This window comes from Ochotona curzoniae, unplaced genomic scaffold (genome assembly GCF_017591425.1).
Source record: "Ochotona curzoniae isolate NIBS_2020 unplaced genomic scaffold, NIBS_Ocur_1.0 contig_1014, whole genome shotgun sequence".
NCBI classification, from domain to species: Eukaryota; Metazoa; Chordata; class Mammalia; order Lagomorpha; family Ochotonidae; genus Ochotona; species Ochotona curzoniae.
This window is the reverse complement of record NW_024464920.1, coordinates 24,497,912-24,521,426: the sequence shown is the minus strand read 5'-3', so window position 1 is coordinate 24,521,426 and position 23,515 is coordinate 24,497,912. Positions and strand designations below refer to the sequence as shown.

The window sequence follows — 23,515 nt, the reverse complement described above, 5'->3', positions numbered from 1 at the left end:
CCACTTCCCAACCAGCTCCCTGCTTGTGGCCTGGGAAAGCAGTTGAGGACGGCCCAAAGCTTTGGGACCCTGCACCTGTGTGGGAGACCTGGAGGAAGATACTGGATCCTGGCTTTGGATCGGCACAGCACCGGCCTTTGAGCTCACTTGGGGAGTAAATCATCGGACAGAAGATCTTCCTCTCTGTCTCTCCTCCTCTCTGTATATCTGATTTTCCAATAAATAAATAAATCTTTAAAAAAAATTCTGAACCAAGGATGGCACTGCGGCATAGTGGGTAAAGTCACTTTCTGCAACACCAGCATCACATCAGACACTGATTTATATTCCAGATGCTCTGCCTCTGGTCCAGTCCCTGCTAATGGCCAGGAAGACCGAAGGTGGCTCAAATACTTGAGCCACTGTAGCTCCTGGCTCCTGGCTTCAGATCTGCCCAGCTTTGGCCATCATGGCCATTTGGAGAATGAACCAACAGACAGAAGGTCTCTCTCCCTCTGTAACCCTCTTTCAAATAAATAAATAAATAAATCTTTTTTTTAAAAAAAAAAATTCTGAATATTTTCCAATGGTTACAGATGCCACTCCTCATTCAATCCTTATCTAATCCCCACATCTAATACTCACTCTACTTTGAAACTTCATACTTATTAATGTATTTCTTTTTTTAATAGATTTTTACTTTGAATTTTGAATTTTGTGGTACAATTTTGTGTAGGCTGGGATTCCCCTCAAACTCCCACCCCCGTCAGATTTTCCCATTTTGTTACAATAGTGTAGTCCTTCATAAGGAATCATAATTCCATCAGTCTCTTATTTACGTGTACCCAGACATTGTTGGTGTAGACAATGTCAGACAGTCCAGCATCCCATTGTCTACACATGTCCAACAGTTTCATTGGGAATCCATCTTTCATCTGAATGCAGGGATGCATGTTCCATTATACCCCCATGTCTGTATATGACACCAGTACTCCATCACTATATATTACCATAAGTGCAAACTATATATGTATACCAAACTTAGTATGTATTTCTATAGTTGAATGTAACACTGTTACATTCTGTTATACACTGTTATAACTATTACCTGTAAGACTCAAGGCTTCGTCTCTTGATTTTTACATCTTTAGCCTATATTATTGTGCTAGGAATATTGTAACAATAAGATAAATAAATCTAAAAACAACAAAAGAGTGGTTTAAGGGCCCAGCACAGTAGCCTAGTGGCTAAAGTTCTCGCCTTGCAAACACCAAGATCCCATATGGACACTGGTTCATTTCCTGGCTGTTTCACTTCCCATCCAGCTCCCTGCTTGTGGCCTGGGAAAGCAGTAGAGCATGGCCCAAAGCCTTGGGACCCTGCGCGTGCGTGGGAGACCCAGAAGATCTCCTGGCTTTAGATCGGCTCAGTTCTGATGGTTGTGGACACTTGGAGAATGAACCAGCAGATGAAAGATCTTTCTCCCTGTCTCTCCTTTTCTCTACAAACCTGGCTTTCCAATAAAAATAAACAAATCTTTAAAAAAAAAGATGGTTCACAAAGTAATATATTCCACTTACAATAGTGTGCCAATTATGGATAAATCCACCAAATTATTAATGGGCTGTATCCAAATGATGGAAAGGCAAACATTTTCTTCGTTCCTTTTTATATACTTTATTTAGATGTACAGATAATTCCAAAAAATGAAACAAAAACTTAATTTTTAAAAAGAAAATTTAACTCAAGCATTGGTGAGTTTTAAAGTAAGGATTATATTCAATTTTGGTGTTTCCACTATTCAAATCTAGAAAATCTTGATCCTAAGTATTTCTGAGTATAAGCAATTGTAAACATGTGAAGGGCGGACTGGAAAACTGCTGCCGAATCACCCTGCAAGAGCAAGGCGATAGAGCTTGCTTACTTGTAGGGAGCGTCTTCCAGGGAATGGCTGGGTTTGCCTCGTAGGAGAAGCAGCAACTTCTTTAATCGTCAAATCCATTCAAGCTCATGCAAATATCATGCAATATCCTTTAAAAAAAGGTAAACATGGCAGAACTGATTCTAAATTCAAACGAGTCGTACAAGTTACAATACATTCATCTACAGAAAAGAAAAACTCACGATTTGCCACTTTTGCTTTTCATGAAAACTCACATATTAATAAGGTAATCACACTATGCCCTATGATATTCAATCACGCCTTCCCACAGTTTCCCATTTTCCGTCCCTGGACTCTGTAAATTTGTGGCTTTGAATGTCAAAGGGGCCTCTTCAGGTGCGATGAAGCATTCTGAGCAGGGGAGAGTCTCCTGGACGAGGCAGTGAGCTCTGTGCCACCGCCAGGATCCTTACCTGAGCAGGACTGGAGAGCATCAAGCTGAGAGCAGCAGAGATGCTAAGGGGCAGCCTGACAGGACCGGCAGGCAGGAGCGCCCCCTGCAGGCTCCACGGGGAACCGGCTCTGCCTAGGACTGCCAGAGTTCGGCCCCAAGACTCATTTTCTATTTCTAACCTTCAGAACTGCTAAAGAACAAATGGACGTTGTTTTACACTGGTGCATTCATGAGAATTTTGACCAGTAATGATAAGAAAGTAAGGCTAGCCTCTCTTGTCTACCACAGGGAGGTATTTATTTGTATTCTTTCCTCATCTCCCAAAACAGCGAGTTTCAGTTTTGACAGGGTAAACCAAAGAAATACTGTTAGTAAGCTATATCTCATAAAATACAAAATGCAAGAAAATGGAATGGGTGGTTCATTTATTAGCTATGTGATGACTGCTAAAATTGATTCCAAAAGAATTTGAAAATGATCATCTTGCAAATATGTACAAAATAAAAACTCAGACGAATCACTTAAAATGTGTATCCTATGCTTAGCCCTTCCGTTACCATCAGTGTTTGTTCAAATACTCATCTACCTATATTTCCTTTTTCTATAACTGGAGTTGGAGTTATTTTTCTAGTAAATCATATTTCTGTTGATTTAAAAAAAACAGAACAGGGCAAATTTGAGTTAGAGAAACTTAAAGTCCTCATTCTTGCTACATGCCTGTAATTTAAGCTTGACTGAAAATTTATTCTCTCTGAGCCAATAACTCTTTTTCTTTCTTTCTTTTCCTGTTCCTTTTTTGGTTGTAAAGGGAGATTTACAGAGATGAGGGACAGAGAAAAACCTCCCATGTGCTATTTTACTCCATAAATGGCTGCAATGGCTGAAGCTGAGCCAATCTGAAGCCAAGAGCCAGGAGCTTCTTCCGGGTCTCCCACATGCCTGCAGGGTCCCGAGGTTTTGAACTATTCTTCACTGCTTCCCCAGATCACAAGCAGAGAGCTGGACGGGAACTAGAGCAGCTGGGACACAAATGGGTGGGCCATCTGGGATCCCAGTGCTTGCAGAGGCAGGATTAACCAACTGAACCACTGAGCCAGGCCCAAGCCAGTGATTGTAATATGTAAAATGAGCTTAATGTTGGCACTTTTCTGATCTTGATCAAAAAGCTCAAAAAACAATATCCCATCATTATGATGTGTATCTTATGCCCCCCAAATCCTCTTACTTGATAGGTGTCCCCATTCTTCCCGAATTCATACAGAGCACCCTTCACCCCAGCTACCGTACTCCCTTCTCATACAGATAGCGCATGTGTCCGTGCACCCCCAAACACCTGCACACATTTGGAACACAAACACACATGCAGGAGAGAAGATAACAGAAAAAGATGTTATATCTACTGGCTCGTTCTCCAAATGCTCCCATTACAAAGGGCCGGGTAAGGACCGGGGCAGGAATCTAGAACTCAGTCTGGGAGGCCCAGGGGATTGGCAGCGACTCACCAACGTGAGCCATAACCTGTAGGCTCACAGGGAGCGAATGAGCAGGAAGCTGGGTTGCAAACAGAGAGGCTGGGACCTGAGCAAGGCATGCTGATAAGGGATCTTGGTATCCCAGACTCAGCTGTCGGGCCACACACCTACCCCATGTTGTGAACACACTTTTAGGTTAGTTTCAGTCCTCTGCACCTGCTTATGAGAACCACAATGACAACTTGTGAATTCCTTCTTCATACAAATATCCATGAGTCTATCTCTGTAATGTTTGCCAAAGGTTGTGTTTGTCCTAAAACATCTAATATCCACTCGGTTGAGATATCTTTTTGGGGGGGGAGAGTGGCAATACAGGGACCATTCTCAAGCTGCCGCAAGTCATGAGATGTCATTGCTAGCATTGAAGAAATATTGTCAACTGGTATACTCAGTACTGGGCAATGCAATTTAATTCACTTGCTACCTTCCTCATTTTTAAATTGTGATTGTTTCCAATTCCAGTGACCATCAGCTCTGTCCTGGTTACTAATATTGGCGGCTATTAGGATTCTAATCCAAATCAGAACATGATGGAACAAATAATAATAATAAGTTGATCTAGTCACGGTCATATACACGGAGGGGGAAAAAGACTGATCAATACAATACAGCATTTAGGATTCATGAGAGCAGAGGGTGAATCTAAGACACACACTCAGATGTCCGAACTGAACCTGAGGTAGTGTTAATTTCCAACGACATAGAATAACCCCTTAGATCTCACTTCACCTCCGCCCCCAGTTAAATTATACTTCATGACATCTGCAGTGCTTCAGGAACACTTCCCCGTTTCTTCCCTACCTGGAATTCCTGGTCAGGCGGGCGGCGTAGGGACGGCCAGTCCGCCCTGAAGTAACAAGCTGGGGAACACTCAGATCCAGAGCCCGGAGCCTCGGAAAGGAATAAACTGAGCGACTGCGCGGAGAGACTTCGCACGGGCTGGACCGGGCAGCCAGCAGCGTCCGCACGTTGCCAGGCAACAGGCGGCTCCACGCTAAGTCTCTAATTTCTTTCTTTGACTTCCTAGAACGAAAAAGGCCAACCGCCCAGATCCCCGGCTCCTTCCACACCGCCTCCCGCCTTTCAGCTGCGTCTCCCGCGCCCCAGAGCGGACCGGCTGCGCCCGATCCCAGACCCGGCAGCAGAGGCGCCTCACCTGCGCTGCTCAGCCGCTGCACATCCACCACGGTAATTCCTCGTTTGTTTGAACTTTACTTACACTGTGCACCTAGCAGATAATGTCTGCCGAACACCCAACTTGATATTTGTGTGGGGAGTCTGACGATACAACAGGCAGTTAGGGTCTCTGGTCCCTGGTGAAGGTACCTTTGTAAAATATAAAACCTCAATGCCTGCCCTTTCAACACAGGGGCACCCAAGCTTCACCCCAGTCTCTTGAGGGAGAATAAGAAACAGATTAATATTGAAGAGATGTTGAAGTAATACAAGCTCAGGAAGAAATTAGTGAAATGATGAAAAGTAAACTGCCAGGTAGGGGCCTCCTGTGAACAGACGTCAACGAGGAGAATTCTGGAAAGGGCACTGCAGCCAACAGGAGCAGTAGGCATGAAGAGCCTGAGGAGATGGTACCCAGGTGGAAGCTACCCTGGGAGAGATGCTGCTGCGCTGGGAGGCGATGCTTGGGGCTGCTCAGAGCCATGGTCAGGCGGAGAAGAACCTCACGCTCACCTGGTACCCCGGAGGTGTCTGGGACCATAGGTTCGATGCTACCGTTTTAGCCCTTTTTATATGCTTTGAAACTACGGTTTTTCTATTTTTACTTGTTGAATATTATAGTTGGTGGTGCATTGAGCCTGTAATTATACAGTGCATTGAAATCCTGTTTTTTCAGAATTTAAAGACAGAAAAGAAAGGAAGGAAAGAGGAAAACTGAGGAAGGGAATTAGAAGAAGGGAGATGTGGTTGCCTTCTTAGAATGTTACCTATAAAATACATGAAATCTGTTCTTTTTATGTTAACACAATTTTTAAAAATGGCAGGCAAATGCATAGAAGATGAAAATTTATTACAGTAAAATAAAAGTGGATGCAAAGTGAGCCTCGCTTGGCATGTACTGGGATCCCATGTGGGCACCAGTTCGCGTGTTCTTGGCTTTAGAACGGCTCAGCCAAGGCTGTTGTGGCCACTTGGGGAGTGAATCCACGGACGGAAGATCTTCCTCTCTGTCTGTCCTCCTCTCTGTATATCTGACTTCCCAAGGAAAATAAAGAAATAAATCTTTAAAATAATAATAAAATAAAATAAAAAAGAGAATGGATGCAAAGTAACAGAGTAGTGGTTCTAACCAAGATGCCAGCTCTCCATAGAATGCTATAAAGTATTGGGATTCAGGATATATTATAAATAGTATCTGCCCTTGAACTAAATGCAGTGGATTAGGGAAAAGCAGAATGGAGTAGCTAGATATTCACATGAACTGTTTCAAGCAACAAGCAGGTGTGATGGTTAATTTTGTATGTCACTCTAAGGATGCTATGGTGACCAGTCGTTTGGTTAAACCTCAATGTAGATGTTGCATGAAGATAGTTTCTAGGTAGGGTTCATTGTATCAATAATCTTTCAACATAGCAGATTGCCATAGCGCTCCATGGTGTGAGGGCAGCCTCAACTGTCCAATGACAATAGCAGCCTGCCTCCAGTGTTTCGGAAATTCTGTTTGAATTCCTAGTAGCTGGACTTGAGATTGCAGCGTCAGTTCTCAGCAGTGTCTGACCTGCGGAGTGTAGGTCTGCAGTGCCCACAATCCCAGGAACCCATTTGTTGAAAGCAATATCTGTATGCTTGCGTTTATATATATATGAATGTATCTGAATAGACACATATAAATTCATGCATGTCTTTGGACCATGTGCTAGGGATCTTAAGAAGTTCATGAAGAATATATATCATGGGGGAAATCAGGATTTAAAAAAATGTGTACCCAAATAAACTTAACTTTTAATTCTAGTTTTCTACAAACCTTTTGATATATCCTGCGTGTGATGGTGAAGTAGTATATAATAACAACTCTGCATTAGCAAGTAGTAGAAAAAACATTATCCTTATTATTGACTAGAATTTTCCTTAAGATCCTTGCATTTTTCTCATTTTGTTGTCTAATTTCCGCAGTGACATCAGATGACAAAGTCCTAAGTAAATCATTAAATATTTGACAAGGTATAAGTTTAGGATCATAGTGTATCGCCAAATAGATTGCTTATTCTCACTCTTACCACTGTCCACGGAAAAGAGCAATTTACTGCTACAGTTTTTGGAAACAATTAAAAAAAAAAAAAAGTTACACACAGCTGCTGAGTTCGCCAAACCAAACGACAACGCTGTGCACCGTCAGCGTTCAATTCACCTGTGCTGCCAGTGTGCCGTCATCGGCATGACGATCCCGGCGCCCTCTAGAGGACGTCCAGATCACTGCCGCAGAGAGCATTTCGGGCGCTCCCGTTTTCGCACAGCAGAGGGCGTTCTAGGGCTTTCCCTGTCTCCGGTGGCTTTTCTGTCAGAACTCGGCCGGCCTGGCGTCCCCGCGCTGGGCTCGAGCCCAGGCAGGAGGATGGAGCCGAGGGAGAGAGCGTGGTCCCCGGGCCGGGGAATTAGGGCTGCCGAGCCGTTACCGGTCTGCGCAGCGTGGGCAAGCTCCGCGTTTTTCCATGACTCTGAAGAGGAACTTTGGCTGCTTGTGGGCCTTAAGTCTGTACCTGGTAACCACTGACTCTTTGACCATCCCGTCCATCAGCGACCCGCGCTTTATAGAGGAGTGCATCGCAGCCCACAACGAATGGCGAGGCAGAGTCCGGCCCCCCGCCGCCAACATGAAATACATGGTGAGGACAGAGTCCCGGCTCACCTGACATTTCTCCTCTTCATCCGGAGCTGTCTGGGCGACCCTGTTTTGAATTTGTTTGCATTTGATCAGTTAAAAACAACAACAACAACAACACCTTTGGTTGGGCTGTCTCCTCCAGGGTCGTGGTAAAAGAGAAGAACTTGCAGCTGTTTTTTGAAACAGCATGAAATCTTGATTTTTCTTTAAATATTTATTCCTCAGCTTTGTCTGTTTTAAAACATGCATGCAATCACAGCCATTAGCAATTTGTAAGATTCCTAACACCTATATTTTCTCACTAACAGGAAATTAATTTCATTGTGGGAAATGACTAAATCTGTGCAGAAAAAAACATATATATAAGCTGAACCTGGAGCATTCTTAATGTCATAGAAAAAGAATGTCCTAAATAGAAATAGCTGGAAATCACAAATTATCCTGAAAATGACAGCAGGAAAACCCTGGAGACTGGAAAGAAATCGTATTTTCTTTAGACTCAGTGAAGAACTGTGAATGCAAAATTATCTACATAAAGTCCATTGGAGAGAAGAACAGCCCCTCCCAAATCAGAAGCACACTCCTTTGGCTGCTTTCATATCTGGGAGAATCGTTGCTAGGTTGAAAACACAAGCCTGCAACAGGCCAAGAAGCTGGAGAAGTGAATGAGATGCCAGACCCTCCAATGGCTGTGGGCAGGCTCATGTGCAGGGCTGAAATTCAGAGGGAACCCAACTGTAGCTCAGTGCCCCTGCCAGGCAGGTTTCCTTGAGGTCTAAGTGCTGGGGCAGGGTAGCTCAGGATGGCTCCATCTTCCCCACCTTCAGAATGCTAAAAGGCAGAGGTTAAACAAAAACTGGGCCCAGAGCAAGGGCTCTGTTGACTAATTCTCCCCTTCCAGCCCTGGCATCCCTGTTGGGTGCTGGTTTATGTCCCAACTGCTTTGCTCCACTTCCTATCCAGCTCCCTGCCTGTGGCCTGGAAGAGCAGTCGAGGACGGCCCAAAGCCTTGGCACCCTGCACCCGGCCCAAAGCCTTGGCACCCTGCACACGTGTGGGAGACCTGGAAGAAGCCCCTGGCTTTGGATCAGCATAGCTCTGGCAGTCGCGTCCTCTTGGGCAGTGAACCAGCAGATGGAAGATCTTTCTGTCTCTCCTGCTCTCTGTAAATGCACATTTCAATAAAAATAAAATTTAAAAAAATTTTTAAACTGCCTATTTTAAGAAATAATCTTACTAAATTTCTTGTCAGTGATGCTTTATAGTTCAATAGTAGAGATTTTAAATATTATTTGTTGTCTTATGCATTCTTAATATTTTTGAAACTATAAGAAAGTACAATTAATTTTTATATATTTTGCCTTATGTTGATAATTTTGCATAATTTTATAGTTGTATTTATGTATTCCTTTGCATTTTCCATGCATCTAATTATGTCATTTGTGCCTGGTGAGATACCAATTATTACACATTTTATATATGTATAGCTTATATGTGTCATTAAACTGCTTACCCTATATTATAATATTAACAGAACTAATAAGAGCAGACATCAGTTTATTCCCTATATTGAGGATAGATTTTAATATTCTACAGTTATATACTGATGCTTGCCTTTGAGGTTTTTGGGGAGGATATTGCTGACCAAATTAAAGAAATTTATTTTAACTCCTTTAGTTTCCATCTTTCATAATCAGCAGATATTTATATTTTACTTAATGATAAATATACATGACCTCATGAATTACCATACTTTGAAATCTGACTGATTTTGGTGACATGCATATTTATTTGTTTGAATGCCTCAAATGCATCAGAACATTTGTTAGATAATGGGGATCCAAATATGACTGCCATTGAAAGGGAATTAAGTATTTGTAAAGCAGAACTAAAAAGAATTGGCTATGAATATAATAAATATAACAATTGTATTTTATGAAAGTTATAAAGCCAAACAAAAATTTTTTTAATTTTTTTAAAGATTTATTTTTATTAATTTTTATTGGAAAAGTGGATATACAGAGAGGAGGACAGACAGAGAGGAAGATCTTCCGTCCGTGGATTCACTCCCCAAGTGAGCGCAACCTGAAGCCAGGAGCCTCTTCTGGGTCTCCCACGCGGGTGCAGGGTCCCAAAGCTTTGGGCCGTCCTCGACTGCTTTCCCGGGCCACAGGCAGGGAGCTGGAAGGGAAGCGGGGCTGCCGGGATAGAACCGGTGCCCATATGGGATCCTGGGCGTGCAAGGCGAGGACCTTAACCACTGCGCCACCGCGCCGGGCCCAAGCCAAACAAAATTTAATTGATTGCTATCAATAGGATAATTTAATTCAACATATACAAAACTCAAATTCTTTTCTCTTTCAGGTGTGGGAAGATGGTTTAGCAAAGATGGCCAGAGCATGGGCAAACAAGTGCCAATTTAAGCATAACGCCTGTTTAAACATCCCATATGAATGCTATGAAAATTATCAATTTGTTGGCGAAAATATCTGGTTAGGTGAATCGAAAGTGTTTTCACCAAGGGACGCTGTTATTGCTTGGTTTAATGAATCGAACTTTTATGATTTTGATAGTATATCATGTACTAAAGTTTGTGGCCATTACACACAGGTAAGAATTTCATATCTTACTAATTAGTTCCGCATTTGTGTACCTTTCCATTGCAAGGAAAAACCTTTTAGTACTTTTTAAAAATTTTCTTCAGGATTTCTGAAAACGCATCTGCTTATAGGAGATATTTTCAATGGAAGTATGAAGTGAACTTTAAAAGTCGTATTTAACTTTTTTTTTTAGTAATAATTATATTTATTTTGTTGAAAGTCACAGAAAACAGAGCTAGAGAGAGATCTCCAGCTACCGGCTCACCCTCTGGAGAGTCTCAACAGCCAGCACCTGGCCAGCTGCAGTCAGGGACCGCTAATTCACGTGATTCTGCCGTGTGGGTGACAGGGCACAGCTGCGTTTCTCAAGCCGTTATCAAGGGGCTCGACTGAAGTGGAGCACCCAAGGCAGGAAAGGTTCCAGGTGGTAGCTTCACCTGCTATGCCACGCTGCCAGCCCCCTCCACTGTTTACTGGCATTGCTTTCCAAAGGAAATCCATGTGATCTTGTTTATTCCTAAGTATTGTGTGGCTTTCTCAGACTGCCTTTTTCTTTTATCGTACTTTTTACATATAATATTTCTACTGATATTTAGGACATAATAGAGTAGTGCGACACATTTATACAATGGGTAGTTATCCAATCAGCACAATTGGCACTTCAGTCTCCTCAAATAGGTTCTCTGTTTCTCAGGAACCTACTGATTCTTCTGCACTAATGATTTTGCAGTGCATGATTAATGCACGCTGTAGTTGCTCATGGCACCGCTGGACGGGAGCACTCCCTCCTCTCCTCACCTGTCTTTGTACCCGTTCCCTGCCGCATCACTCTTCCCCTCCCCACCCTCCCTAAAGCGCCGCTGCTGATTTCTACTAGCTACCTTCTTCTATGATCGACATTTTAACCTTCCCAAAATGGCTTTGAATAGTGGGGTTTTCTGTGTCTAGATTGTTTTACCAAATATGATATATTTCAGTCCCATCCCTGTATTTGCAACTGACAAGATTTCATCCATTTTTTCGGTTGAACAGTGTTAAGTTGTGTATATGTATTGCATATTATTTACCAGTTCATCACGTGACACATCATCGCCGTTTCTTGATATTGTGAACTGTGCCGCATTCGACAAGGGAATGCGCAGGGGAGCGGTGACGGTGCACATCCATATCTTACTCCAGGACTACAGGAAACACTTTCGGTTTTTGCCCATTTAGTACAATTGTTCCCTGTGGCTTTGTCAGGTACTCATGCAGTCTTAATGGTGATGAGATGTGTTCCTTCTACCCCTAATGTGTTGACGGTTTCCATCATGAAAGGTTATTGAGTTTTATTGAATTTTTCCTGCATCCATGGAGATGATCATGTGACTTTTTGACTCATAGTATATTGACTGCTCTTTTACAGTTACTGATTTGCCATATTGAGAAGCCTTTGAGTCTCTGGGATTTTATGTCATTTTCTGTACTGTTAGCATCTACTTACATTGTTTTGTTGAGAATTTTGCATCAATGCTTATGGAGGACATAGATCAGTAATCTTTACTGTGTCTGAAATTTTGATAAAAGGGTAATAATGATACCGTAAAATGAGTTTAGAGAAAAACTGCATACTGCAACTTATCTTCACTTTCTGCCATGCTAGTTTCCATTATACAGTTAATCTATGAGAATACATGTATGTATTTGATGACCTGTATTTCTATTTATTTTGTATTTTGCACAAATGTTGCCTTATATGATGGCTTATTTCACTGACATAATGGTCTGCAATTGGGACCATTTTGTTGCTAATGATAAATTTTCATTCTCTTTTAGTGGCTATATAATGTTCCATTGAGTAGGTATACCACAGTTTTTTAACCCAATTTTCTGCTGATGGGCATCTGGGTTGCCAACATGTATTCTCTGTTGTGAATTGTGCTGCTGTATAGGGTTGGAGGTTTCTTTGCCATTTGCAGATTTCATTTTGTTTGAATGTATTCCCAGGAGGGGGGTAGGTGGGTTGAATGATAGATTAACTTTCAGTTGTCTCTGCGCTCTCCGTCCCGGTTTCCACAGTGGCTGCACTAGTCTGCACTTGCACCAATGGTGCATTAGGGTACATCGTCACTAGCACTTGTTAATTGCTTTCTGTATGTAAGCCATTCTCAATGGAATTAGGTGGAACCACAATGTGATTGCTGTTTGTTTTTTCCTAACAGCAAGGGAGACTGAGCATATTTTTATATGTCTATTAACCATCTGATTTTTTTTTTTAAGTTTCAGAGTTTCACTTTTTGACATGCTTAAATCCTGGACATGGTACCGAACTTCTCTGATGTCCTCTACGTACTCTGTTCAATAACAGAATCCTTTGAGGCCAGATACCACCAAGACTCTAGGGAAAAGGTTTTTGTGACAGAATATGATTTAATTCCTGCTGGGAAAATGGAAAGAATGAAATGTCAGGTTCCCCGGTGACAGCAGAATGCAGAATCCCTAAAATGGCATCAAGGCCGAATCACAGCTAGCTTGCTTGTCCTGTTTGCATTTTAAGCAAAATGAGAAAAAAATTCTTAGAGTTTCATCACTAATAGATACATTAAAGTTATGACCAGTGTTCACACCAGTGTAACAGGGGTTCTTTCAATGATACTATGTATTTTGAATGTATACATAGTCAGTATTTATTTTCACTATGTCTAAAACTAAAACAGAAATGCCACTTTAAGTACATTGAACAATAGAATTTTAGGGTGCGGTTAATTACCCATTGACCAATTTTAAACATGATTTCTTGAAAATATATATACTTGCAAAGTATAGTTTAGTAACTTTCATAAACATTGAAAAGGAAAAGGATCTTTTACTTGCCTAGTTTAATCTCATTGAGTAGGAAATTAATCCAGAATTAGTTTGTTTGCCATACAATTTTTAGTTCACTGTGTTTTATTGTACGGTGCTATCTCTCAGGCACATAAAGAGCCTTGGAAATATAGTTGTTGAAATTACTGACATTAGCTATATAAAAATCATAGAAACAAGTAATTAATATTGTTGCTTGTGAAATAGGCTAGTACGATTTGTTACTAAAATTTTCAGATCATGAACTCAGAAAAATCATGTGTGATGTCAAAATATACTCTACATCAATGCTCTGAATTATTTAGTTTTCTAAATAGTGTCTATTGCTGTTTTCCTTCTTATTCACATGGAGAATGTTGAATAATTTCATTCTTTCAGTGTCGCAAAGGACTGGCAATTCTCTTCACTTCTTTATCTCTCCCAGTGAGGACTCTCTATGCCAGTCCTTTTCAATACTTATGCTATTCTTTGCAACTAAAAGGAAAAAAAAGCTAACTTAACATCCTTATGGGATGCAGTGTCTTCCTTTAACTCTTTCATCATTACTGAAGTGCTTGGAAACACAGTTACAGTTCTGCCCTCTGAGCTCAGTGTGGCACGTTCTGGCTTTGCTGCCACCTGGGGAGTGAACTAGTGGACAGAAAATCTTTGCTTCTCACTCTCTTACTGTTAGTATGACTTTGAAATAAACTAAAAAAATTTAAAATTTATATATTTCCAAAATCATATGGAAGAAATTATGGTTTGGGCTATATACTGTATTCTTTTCAGGTTTTTTTTTTTTTTTGAGAATTAGGAATGATAGAAAAAAGTAGCCTTTATAAAATAACCTTCACAAAACAGTCATTTAATGCTAAATACTAGAAATTAGAAGAACTATGCTCCGAATGCTGATGTATATTCTTCTTTTGCAGTCTGACAAATTATGTCAAATTTCCATATTGTGGTGTTTATATAGAATTTCTTGCATGTTTTATTTTAAATTTTCTTTCTTTACAGGTAGTTTGGGCCAGTTCGCATAGAGTTGGTTGTGCAGTTAAAATTTGCCCTAACCTTGGAAAAGGTTCTACTGCAATATTTGTCTGTAACTATGGACCTGCGTAAGTTATTTTGCCATTATGTATTAGTAATATATGATATTTATTTATTTATTTATTATTTATTATTTTTGATACATTGTCCAGAAAAATGTGTGGAAAATTCATTTTTAAATGAAATGGACCTAGAATAACTAAAACAGGCACTGGTGTAGTAGCTCAACAGGCTAATCTGCCTTGCAGTGCCAACATCCCATACAGGCACCAGTTCTAGTCCCAGCTGCTCCACTTCCTATCCCACTCCCTGCTTGTGGCCTAGGAGGGCAGTGGAGGATGCCCCAGAGCTTTGGGAATCTGCATGGACGCAGGATGCCCAAAGGATTCTGGCTTCTGACTTCAGATGCCTCATTTCTGGCTATTGTGGCCACCTGAGGGGTAAACCAGTGGATGGAAGATCTTTCTGTATCGCCTCCTTTCTTTAAATCTGCCTTCCCAATAAAAAATAAATAAAATCAGAATAACTAAAATAAATTGAAAACAATGTGAAGAGTTAGTTCTTTTGTCTTCCAGAATGACTAAAATCATAATAGTGTAGGACTGCTATAAAGTTAAACAAGTCAGTGAGACAATATAGAATCTGATAATAAGTCCAGGCACGATTGAGCACAGTTATTCAACTGATTTTTTTCACAGATGCACAAAGGCAACGCAGTGTGGAGGAAATGGTGTTTTTTGACAAATTGTGCTGAAACTGTTAGTCATCCACACTACAAAAAATAACACAGATCACACATCTGAATATAGAGTCTAAATGTATGCTTTCAAAGAAAGCATAAACAAAAACATATGTGACCTTCATACAGTCATAACTACTATAACTAAGGCACAGTTCATAAAAGCAGATGATAAACTAGATGTCCTGAAAGTTAAAAATAACTTATTCAGAGAAAATGATGAAAAGAATGGAAAGACCATCCAGTCTCAGAATGTAAAACACACCAACTAAAGGACTGTTACTGAAAAACTATGACAACTCAGCATTTAGAAAACTTAAAATTTAGTTTTTTCATGTTTATTTTCCTTAAAAGACAAATATACAGAGATAAACTGCTATGTCTGCTGAATTGAATGGCAGGAACACAAACAGATCAACCATTGCCTCCTATGTACCAGGGTAGGCAGTAGCAGGAAGCTAGAATCACAGTCAGAATTCAAACCCAGGCACCCTGAGAGGACTGATGGATATGCAAAGCAATGTCTTAACTGCTGCGATAAAAACCTTTTCGGCAATTCAAAACAGCTGACAAAAGAATAACAAGATGTGGATGTACCAAGCAATCTTTAGGAAAATATTCCACTCATGAGTCATTAGGAAAATACAAATTACAACCACAACAGAGACTGACCACTCCAGTTGCTGAAATCCTCATTCACCGTAAATACATGTCCATGTCTGGGCTTATGTTTCATAGCAACTATTTGGGGGTAGTCCAAAACTTGGGCAACTCAGATGTTCATTAATGGATTTAAGAATAAAGAATCAAAAATAGTTTATTTCCTAACAGAAAATTACTAATAGTAACAGGGTACTTTAAAACATTCAGAGAAGGAAGTTCCACAAACATTCAGAAATGCCTTCGGATGTTTTCTTCACGCAATCTAGGAAAATCACACTTTTACAGCCCTCTCCAGATACAGCTGATAACAGAGTTATTGAACCATACAGGATTGTATTATTGAAAAGCAGGCTTGTTAGTTGTCAAATCTTTTTGCTACATAATCAGATAGAAACAGATAATAATTATTGTATTGTCCTCTTCAATTGCACTTTCATAAGCAAAAAAAAAACACATTTTAATTAGCAATTTAAGTTTCACCTATCCAATTTACAAAATGAAGTATAATCATAGTGGCAATGAAAAAGTTTTAATATACTCAGTAATTACATTTATTAAGTTTACATTTATTTTGAGCTTCATAACTGTCGTGTGATTTAGGGATACTCTATAAATAACAATGTTAACAGTTCCTTTGAACAAAAGAGATAAATATAAAATAGAAACCACACTTTTTGCTGCTTTTTTCCTAATGTTCATGACCAAACAACTTTCCTAAAAATGAACTAACCAGTGTTTCTCTTTTTATAGAGGAAATTATCCAAATCAACACCCCTACAAAAAAGGAACCTCCTGTTCTCAGTGTTCAGAGAGAGAGAGATGCGTAAAGAAGCTCTGCCGTAAGCAAATAATAATCATCATCCTCTTGTCCTTAAGAAATAAAGTGACCATGAATTCATTCCATTCCATGTTATCATCTTTTCACCTTCAAAGATTCTCTAAGGGTAGATGTACATTTTCTTGAAGGAAACAGCAGAAAATTGTGATTTAGGAAATGACCATATATACAGTACTGTGAAAGAAGACAAACACAAGAAAATAATGCATTTGAAATTATTTCGCGTGTATATTGCACCAAATCAGGCAAAATCAATTTATTTACACTCAAGGCAGCCGTGCCTTTGAAGAGGAAAGAGGAAGTGCTAACAGGAAGATGACACGAAAATGACTTTCAGCATCTGTCCTGTGGTTGGCTAGATGTGTTCTCTTTGTCCTAATTTGTTATTCTTACAATAAAGGGATATGAATTTTTCTGTATTCAATGTTTTACTTATATTAAAATTTAATTAGAAGGGTAGCCCCTCTAATATCAAGCTTAATTCTAAGAAATTCTAAAGTGAACTTACTACTTACTTTCTGTTTTCTAGACAGAGGGATAAAAAAATAACAATGATACATCCATTGCTTTCCTTCCTCCTTCCTCGCAGGATCCAACCTGCTGTCACATCTGGCCTGAAACCCCTGAAAGTGCCTGCTGCTTCTCTGCCTTTACTTCAAATTATTTTGCGCACACACACACACACACACACACACACACCCCTCAATAATTCCTTTTCTAAAATCCCAGTTGCTTCCAGTTACAATGAATTGAAAATCTGATTGGAAACCCATGCGGCCAACCTGGCTCACACCTCCTCTGTCCTGTTTTTTGTTTGTTTTTATTTTCTTTTTTCTTTTGGAACACTAGACTCCATTATCACCATTTCTGTATTCCAAATTCTTTCTAAGCCTCCAGCCTCTAGATCATCTGGAAGTCTGTTTCTGTTTTTGTTTTGCTGTTGCCCCTTAGTTTTGTAACTAATGCTGGATTTCTTGATGTGCTGAATTATTTGTAAGAAAGCCATCAACATTCCCTCCTGTAACACCTGTCACCTCCTATTTCCTGCTCCTTCCCCCAGGTCAGGAGGGATTGTCTTTCCCCCTACTCCACCCCCACCGCTAATAAAATTTGGGGCATGTTAAGAAATCTGTAATCTGCTAGAAAAACAGCTTTGAGAGGAGGAATTATCCTGATGTTTGAACCCCAGCTGAGCTGCAAGTAAATGCAGCCAGGTTGCTGAACTTCTTGATCCTATATACAGTAAAGCAATCACCCATCAGAGACAGCCATTCTGGATTAGGGAGAGAAATAATGAATTGTTTTGATTATAAACTCAGTTTGAGAGATGTTTGTATCACAACAGTAGATCATGGAAACAATTGCTACATCTAAAAAATTTTTACTGAAGACTTTTAGAGAAAAGTAGAAATTTCTAATGTTTCCTCTGTCAAGTGGATAGAATCACCTTAAATCAAACACAGGGTACTTACGGCTAGATTAGACGTTTTGGAAAGCTTAGTTGAGCCCTGCTGTTCTTACATAAAGTTTGTAGACTTCCCTGGTTTTCCTGGTGTGCTCCCAGGTATCCCTTCCCTGTTGGGTCCCAGTCCCAATCCTAATTGCCATACCCTGTGAAATTGCTGGAAACTTGCTTCTAGAGTCTTGCAGCCTAGGTTTTCAGCCTCCTTCTCTGCACAATTTCAAAATTCATCCAACATCTTAAGCTCAAAGCCCACTTTTTCCTCCCTCCTGGTTCTTGACCTCTTAGCTCGCTAACGTAGTCTCTGCAGACCTACAAGGCCACCAAAAGTGGTAGTAAATCCTCCGCTTCTCCAAAATCAGCTTTAAACTGGGTCACAGCTCGAGTGTTCAGTCTTAGACCTGACCCACGGGCAAAGCAGCTTTGTCACACGAGTGGACGTCTCTCTAGGGATCTTCTCTGCCGGGTAGACCCCGGCCAGGCCTGCTCACTAATACAAACTCTAATGCCTGTGAACAAGGCTTAGTGGTTCTGCATTAGAATTTTTTGGTTGTGCTCAAGAAACGTTTTCTTTCTGTTTTAAATTAATTCTTCCAAGACATTTAAAGATTATCAGTACTATACAGCCTTTAAAGACAGAGTGAGCTTTGATGCTGAAGTGCATGTGTCTTCCTAACTTGTTCTTTTTCTTTCTTTTTCACTTTTAATAAAGATTTATTTATTTTTATTGGAAAGGTAGATTTACAGTGAGAAGGATATACAAACAGAAAGATCTTCCATCCACTGGTTCACTACCTAAGTGGCCGCAACAGCTGGAGCACAGCCTGAGCTGAGCCAATCCGAAGCCAGGAACTAGGAGCTTCTTCTAGATTTCCCACGCAGGTGCAGCATCCCAAGGCTTGGGCCATCCTCTACTGCTTTCCCAGGCCACAAGCAGGGAGCTGGAAGGGAAGTGGAGTAGCTGGGACATGAACGGGCACCCATATGGGACAGTACATACAAGGTGAGGTGAGGATTTCATCACTAGACCCGTTCTTTTTCTTTCTTTAGAAGAACATTTGCTTATTTTTATTTGAAAGGCAGGTTTTTACAGACATAGAAAGAAAGACAGGTCTTTCATCCACTGGTACACTCCCCAACTGACCACAATGACTAGAACTGAGCTGATCAAGCTGGGAGCCAGCAGCTTTTCTGGGTCTCCCACATGGGTACAGGGTCCCAAAGCTTTGGTCCAACCTCTAATGTTTTCCCAGGTCATTAGAAGGAGCTGTATTGGAATAGTAGCAGCTGGGACATGAACTGACACCCATATGGAATGTTGGCATTTGGATGTTGGAAGATTAGCATGCTATATCACCATGCCAATCATAACTACATCAATCCAAAACTACTTGGCTAATCTTGGCCCTTTGGTATTACACACTAATGTAAGGATAAGTGTATTAATTCCACAGATTACCTGATCGGAAGTTTGGTTGGGATAATATTGAATTTAGAGCTAAATTTGTGAAGAATTAATATTTTGACAAACAATGTTTACAACAATAAAATGGTTTATTTAGGTCTTTTGAATTGTTTTACACAGGCATTGAAATTTTCGTGGTAGAGACCTTGGGCAGGAGATTTCTTGGTGACTTGTATTTGTTGTTCTTATAAATGTTTTAAGTTGGGCCCGGCGCGGTGGCGCAAGTGGTTAAAGGTCCTCGCCTTGCACGCCCGGGATCCCATATGGGCGCCGGTTCTATCCCGGCAGCCCCGCTTCCCTTCCAGCTCCCTGCTTGTGGCCTGGGAAAGCAGCAGAGGACGGCCCAAAGCTTTGGGAACCTGCACCCGCGTGGGAGACCCGGAAGAGGCTCCTGGCTTTGGATTGGCATAGTATCGGCCCGTTGCGCTCACTTGGGGAGTGAATCATCGGACGGAAGATCTTCCTCTCTGTCTCTCCTCTCTGTACATCCGCCTTTCCAATAAAAAAATAATAAAAATAAATCTTTAAAATATATATATATATATAAATGTTTTAAGTTGCATTTAGTAATTTTGCTGATTTATTGAAATATTAATGCTTTGTCTGTTAGTCTCCTCCCCATAAAATCTTACCGCACTCTCATCTTATTTCTAATAATTTATACATTTTCTGTATTTCAATTATGGTATTTGCAAAAAATAACTGCAGGATTTGCTATTTCTTCTAATCTTTACACATGTTATTTATTTACTTCTTTTGAAAATGGACAATTATAAAGTACAAAGTTGAACATAAGCTATGATAGTAGATATTCTCCTCTCTCACTGTAAAAGCCATGTTACAGATTTGATGTAGATTGTTTCAGATTAGTCCTTGCTACCAAGACATAAATTTATTATCTTTTCCTTATTTTGTTAATAATTTTTAACATGAGTAAATGTTTAGGTTTATATTTTTTCTGTACCTCTTCAACTGTTCAATATTTTTTGCCTTTAATATGTCAGTGTTTCAAACTGTATCAAAGTTTTGTAATACAATCCAGTTACTTGTAAAATTTCAAGATATTGAGAGTCAAGTAATGGCCCTGTAACAGCAGACCATTCTTCCACGTGTGTGTTAAATACAACTTGGTTTTATGGCTTCCTTAGTAAACTTTTAATTTATAATCTTGGAATTTAATTTTAGAATTCTTACTGACTTATAATTTTCCTTCTTAACATCTCCATATGGTAGTGTGAATTTAAGGTTGTGGTAGGTTTATGAAAGAAGGTGGAAGTTAGGAATACTGGTTCTTTTAGTATTTTGTTGTGGTTGGTGCAAAACTCTGCCTATTTTGCTTTTGAATGTTTGGCAGACCTTCTCTATAAGCCTGTTCTATTCTGGTCTGTAGGAGTATTTGTGTGTGTGTGAGTACCCACACATACTATGTGCTTGCACAATTTTAAATTGCTGATTTAATTTACTTAATGATTATGTCAGCTTCAGATTTAGGAAAAACCTTAGTGTAGCAAATCAGAATGCAGAGTCTTTAACCTTTCAAGGAAAATGAATTTATTATGGAGCAGGGCAGCAAATACCTTGCAGGATAGCGCACACAGGGAAGGAAAAACAGGGTTTTTAAGGTTAAAGTGAATATACATTAAATCATGCTATGTGCACAACAGCACTGTGGTCACTGGTAGCAGTCTGTTAATTCTAAAAGCAATAACATCTTGGCAGACAAAGCGAAAGCTACCAAGGTCAGCGTGCCCTCAAACAGACAATATCATTAAACAGGCCAGAAGCTCTAAGCTTTCCAAGAGCCTCACCTGCACTGGCAGAGTTTTGCGGAGTTCATGGTTGGTCCTGTCATTATTGTCTGTTTTAGCTGACCTATATCACCTTAGTAAAATTTCTCCTATAAACAAGTGTTAATGAAATTATTTTATAATCTTATCTCTGCTGTGTCTGAGGCTACATTCCGTTTGATTTCTATAATTTTTGATTTTTGCTTTTTTCTTGATCATCTTTATCTATGTCTTTGTACATCTGTATCCTTACATATGTGTGTCCATATATGTGTGTATCTATCATATACATATTTGGTTGGACCACTTCCTTTTCCAGAGATCAGAGACATAGCTTGATGACCATATCTAGGCCTTGGGGTAAAATGAGCTAATTCAGGAGAAGTCTAAGGAGGATTAAACATGAAAAGCCAAAGTGCTTTGAGCCTCAAATAATAGTAATTTAAAGTTAAGAAAATTATCAATTACTTACTAATCAAATTAATAAATACTGGTATGTTTTTGCTATTATTAACATTATATTCCTCATCATTTTCTATTATCAGATCCATTTTTCATAAAGCTTCCCATTCTTTGAAATAATCATTTTTATTCATTTTATTTATTTTATTTAAAAAGTGATGATATCATCTTTGCTGCAATGAAAGGAACTTAATTTTTTTCCTGACAGTCATTCTATTCAAAGCCTACATCATGTACATCCAATACAAAATAATATATGTCCATATATATATATATATATATATATATAAGAAAATAAATTTCTAACAAAACAGAGGAGGGGGAGGAAAAAATCTGTGGGAAAAACATGGGGCAGGGCCAGTGATATGGCACCACAGATTAAGCCCATGCTTGCAATGCCTACATCCCATATGGGCTCTGGTTTATGTCTGGGCTGCTCTACCTCTGACAGAGCTCCCTGATAATGTACCTGTGAAAGCAGCAGAAGATGGCCCAGGGCTCCTGAAACCCAAGGGGAGACCTGGAAGAAGCTGCTAGCTCCTGGCTTATGACTGGCTCAGTACTGCTTGTTGCAGTCATTAAAGTAACCAACAGCAGATGAAAACTCTTTGTCTTTCTTTTTTCTCTCTACAACTCTGTTTTCAAATAAATAAATGAGTCTTTAAAAATTAAGAAAAGAAAATTTAGAACAAGTACCACTAAAGAAATCAACATCGGGGAATTAGACTTTTTTTTCAGAGAAGCGGACTGGGCATGGTGGTGTGCCAAAAACACAGTGCTGCTTCGCAGGTCTGCTTGTTTAGACCTCTATGCCTCGGACACAAGAAACTTACTAGAAACATTTGTTAACATTGATGGGTGGCATCATGAGGATTCCCAGTAGATGCTTTCATGTTCTTAAGTTGAAAGGTCAAATTTTCCTAAATTATTTGTCATTTTCTAAAAGTTAACATTTTTAATGTTTGTAATAGTAACTATTTTTGTTCTTTAGAAATTCCACAAATTGTGCCTGACAGTGTGAATGTGAATTTAGGTATGTATTGACATATTTCAGTATTGATTTTAGTAATTACTCCCCTGTAAGCTACACTGAGTGCTAATTGGGTTTTTTGCTTTTTTTTTTACATATAATCCAGGTGACAGTCCAAGGGGTGGAGCGTCACAGGAAGCAGCATGCAACCTACTGAGCCTTGGCATGCTCCTTCACAGAATGGTTTAACATGACAAGAAAGAAACAATTCACAACTAAATAACACTCAAGAGCACTTTATCTATTAAATATTCTATACTCTTGTATCTATACATTTTGTTTCAAAAGATACAGTGTAGGGGATGGTTAAACACTGAAGTCTTGCATTTTTTTCCCCTTAACTACAATTGTTTGTTTATGTCCCATTATCTAATTTTCTAATATGAATGTCATTTTAGATTTAAAGAACAAAATCTGTTTCAATTATTACTTTCCTTAACTGGTAATAGTTTCCATTAAGAATATCATCAGTATCATTCAGAAACAAAATGTTATTGAGGTAAGTTTAGAGAGTGTATAATACAATCATGATAAATAATTGGGTAAATAAGCCCTCTATAAATAACATGAATATAAATATTATCAATAGTGCAGGTAACATTATCTGTGCAAATTAAAGTTATTATTATTCAATGTTTAATATTTTTATTTTATTTTATGTGAAAAAGAAACAGAGAAATAAATCTTGCATCTGCTAGCTTTCTCCCTAAATGCCCTCAATAGCTGTAGCTGGACAGGGTGAGGGCAAGAGTTTGGAAATCTTCTGGGTATGCCATGTGAGGGCAGGGCCCCAAGCCCTTGAGTCACCATCCACTGCCACCAAGCATACACATTAGCAGGGAGCAGCAATCAGAAACCAAGCCAGAACTCAAACCTAAGCACTCCCAAATGAAACGCTGGAGTCTGAG

The 23,515-nt window shown here is 39.6% G+C and overlaps 2 protein-coding genes across 2 annotated transcripts in view; one reads left to right on the top strand and one right to left on the bottom strand.

Annotated features, from left to right (window-relative positions):
• Positions 1 to 1,981, bottom strand: part of CAPS2 (calcyphosine 2) — a 30,816-nt gene extending 28,835 nt beyond the window's left edge. Inside the window, exon 1 of the mRNA XM_040978185.1 lies at positions 1,904 to 1,981. Coding sequence (XP_040834119.1) covers positions 1,904 to 1,981 — 78 coding nt within the window. The remainder of the gene's footprint in view (positions 1 to 1,903) is intronic.
• Positions 1,982 to 7,383: 5,402 nt separating this feature from the next.
• On the top strand, positions 7,384 to 22,867 carry LOC121162783 (GLIPR1-like protein 1). Its single transcript, XM_040990009.1, has 6 exons — positions 7,384 to 7,686; positions 10,050 to 10,295; positions 14,129 to 14,229; positions 16,314 to 16,402; positions 22,569 to 22,610; positions 22,714 to 22,867. Exons 1-6 carry the CDS (start codon positions 7,513 to 7,515, stop codon positions 22,794 to 22,796), a joined length of 735 nt encoding a protein of 244 aa, XP_040845943.1. The 5' UTR covers positions 7,384 to 7,512; the 3' UTR covers positions 22,797 to 22,867.
• The last annotated feature ends 648 nt before the right edge of the window (positions 22,868 to 23,515 follow it).

Bases quoted from the DNA above. Each gene is read 5' to 3' on its own strand.
- LOC121162783 (XM_040990009.1), top strand. From the start codon at position 7,513: ATGACTCTGAAGAGGAACTTTGGCTGCTTGTGGGCCTTAAGTCTGTAC. The intron at 7,687-10,049 runs GTGAGGACAGAG...TTTCTCTTTCAG, and splicing joins CCGCCAACATGAAATACATG to GTGTGGGAAGATGGTTTAGC. The intron at 22,611-22,713 runs GTATGTATTGAC...CATATAATCCAG, and splicing joins CAGTGTGAATGTGAATTTAG to GTGACAGTCCAAGGGGTGGA.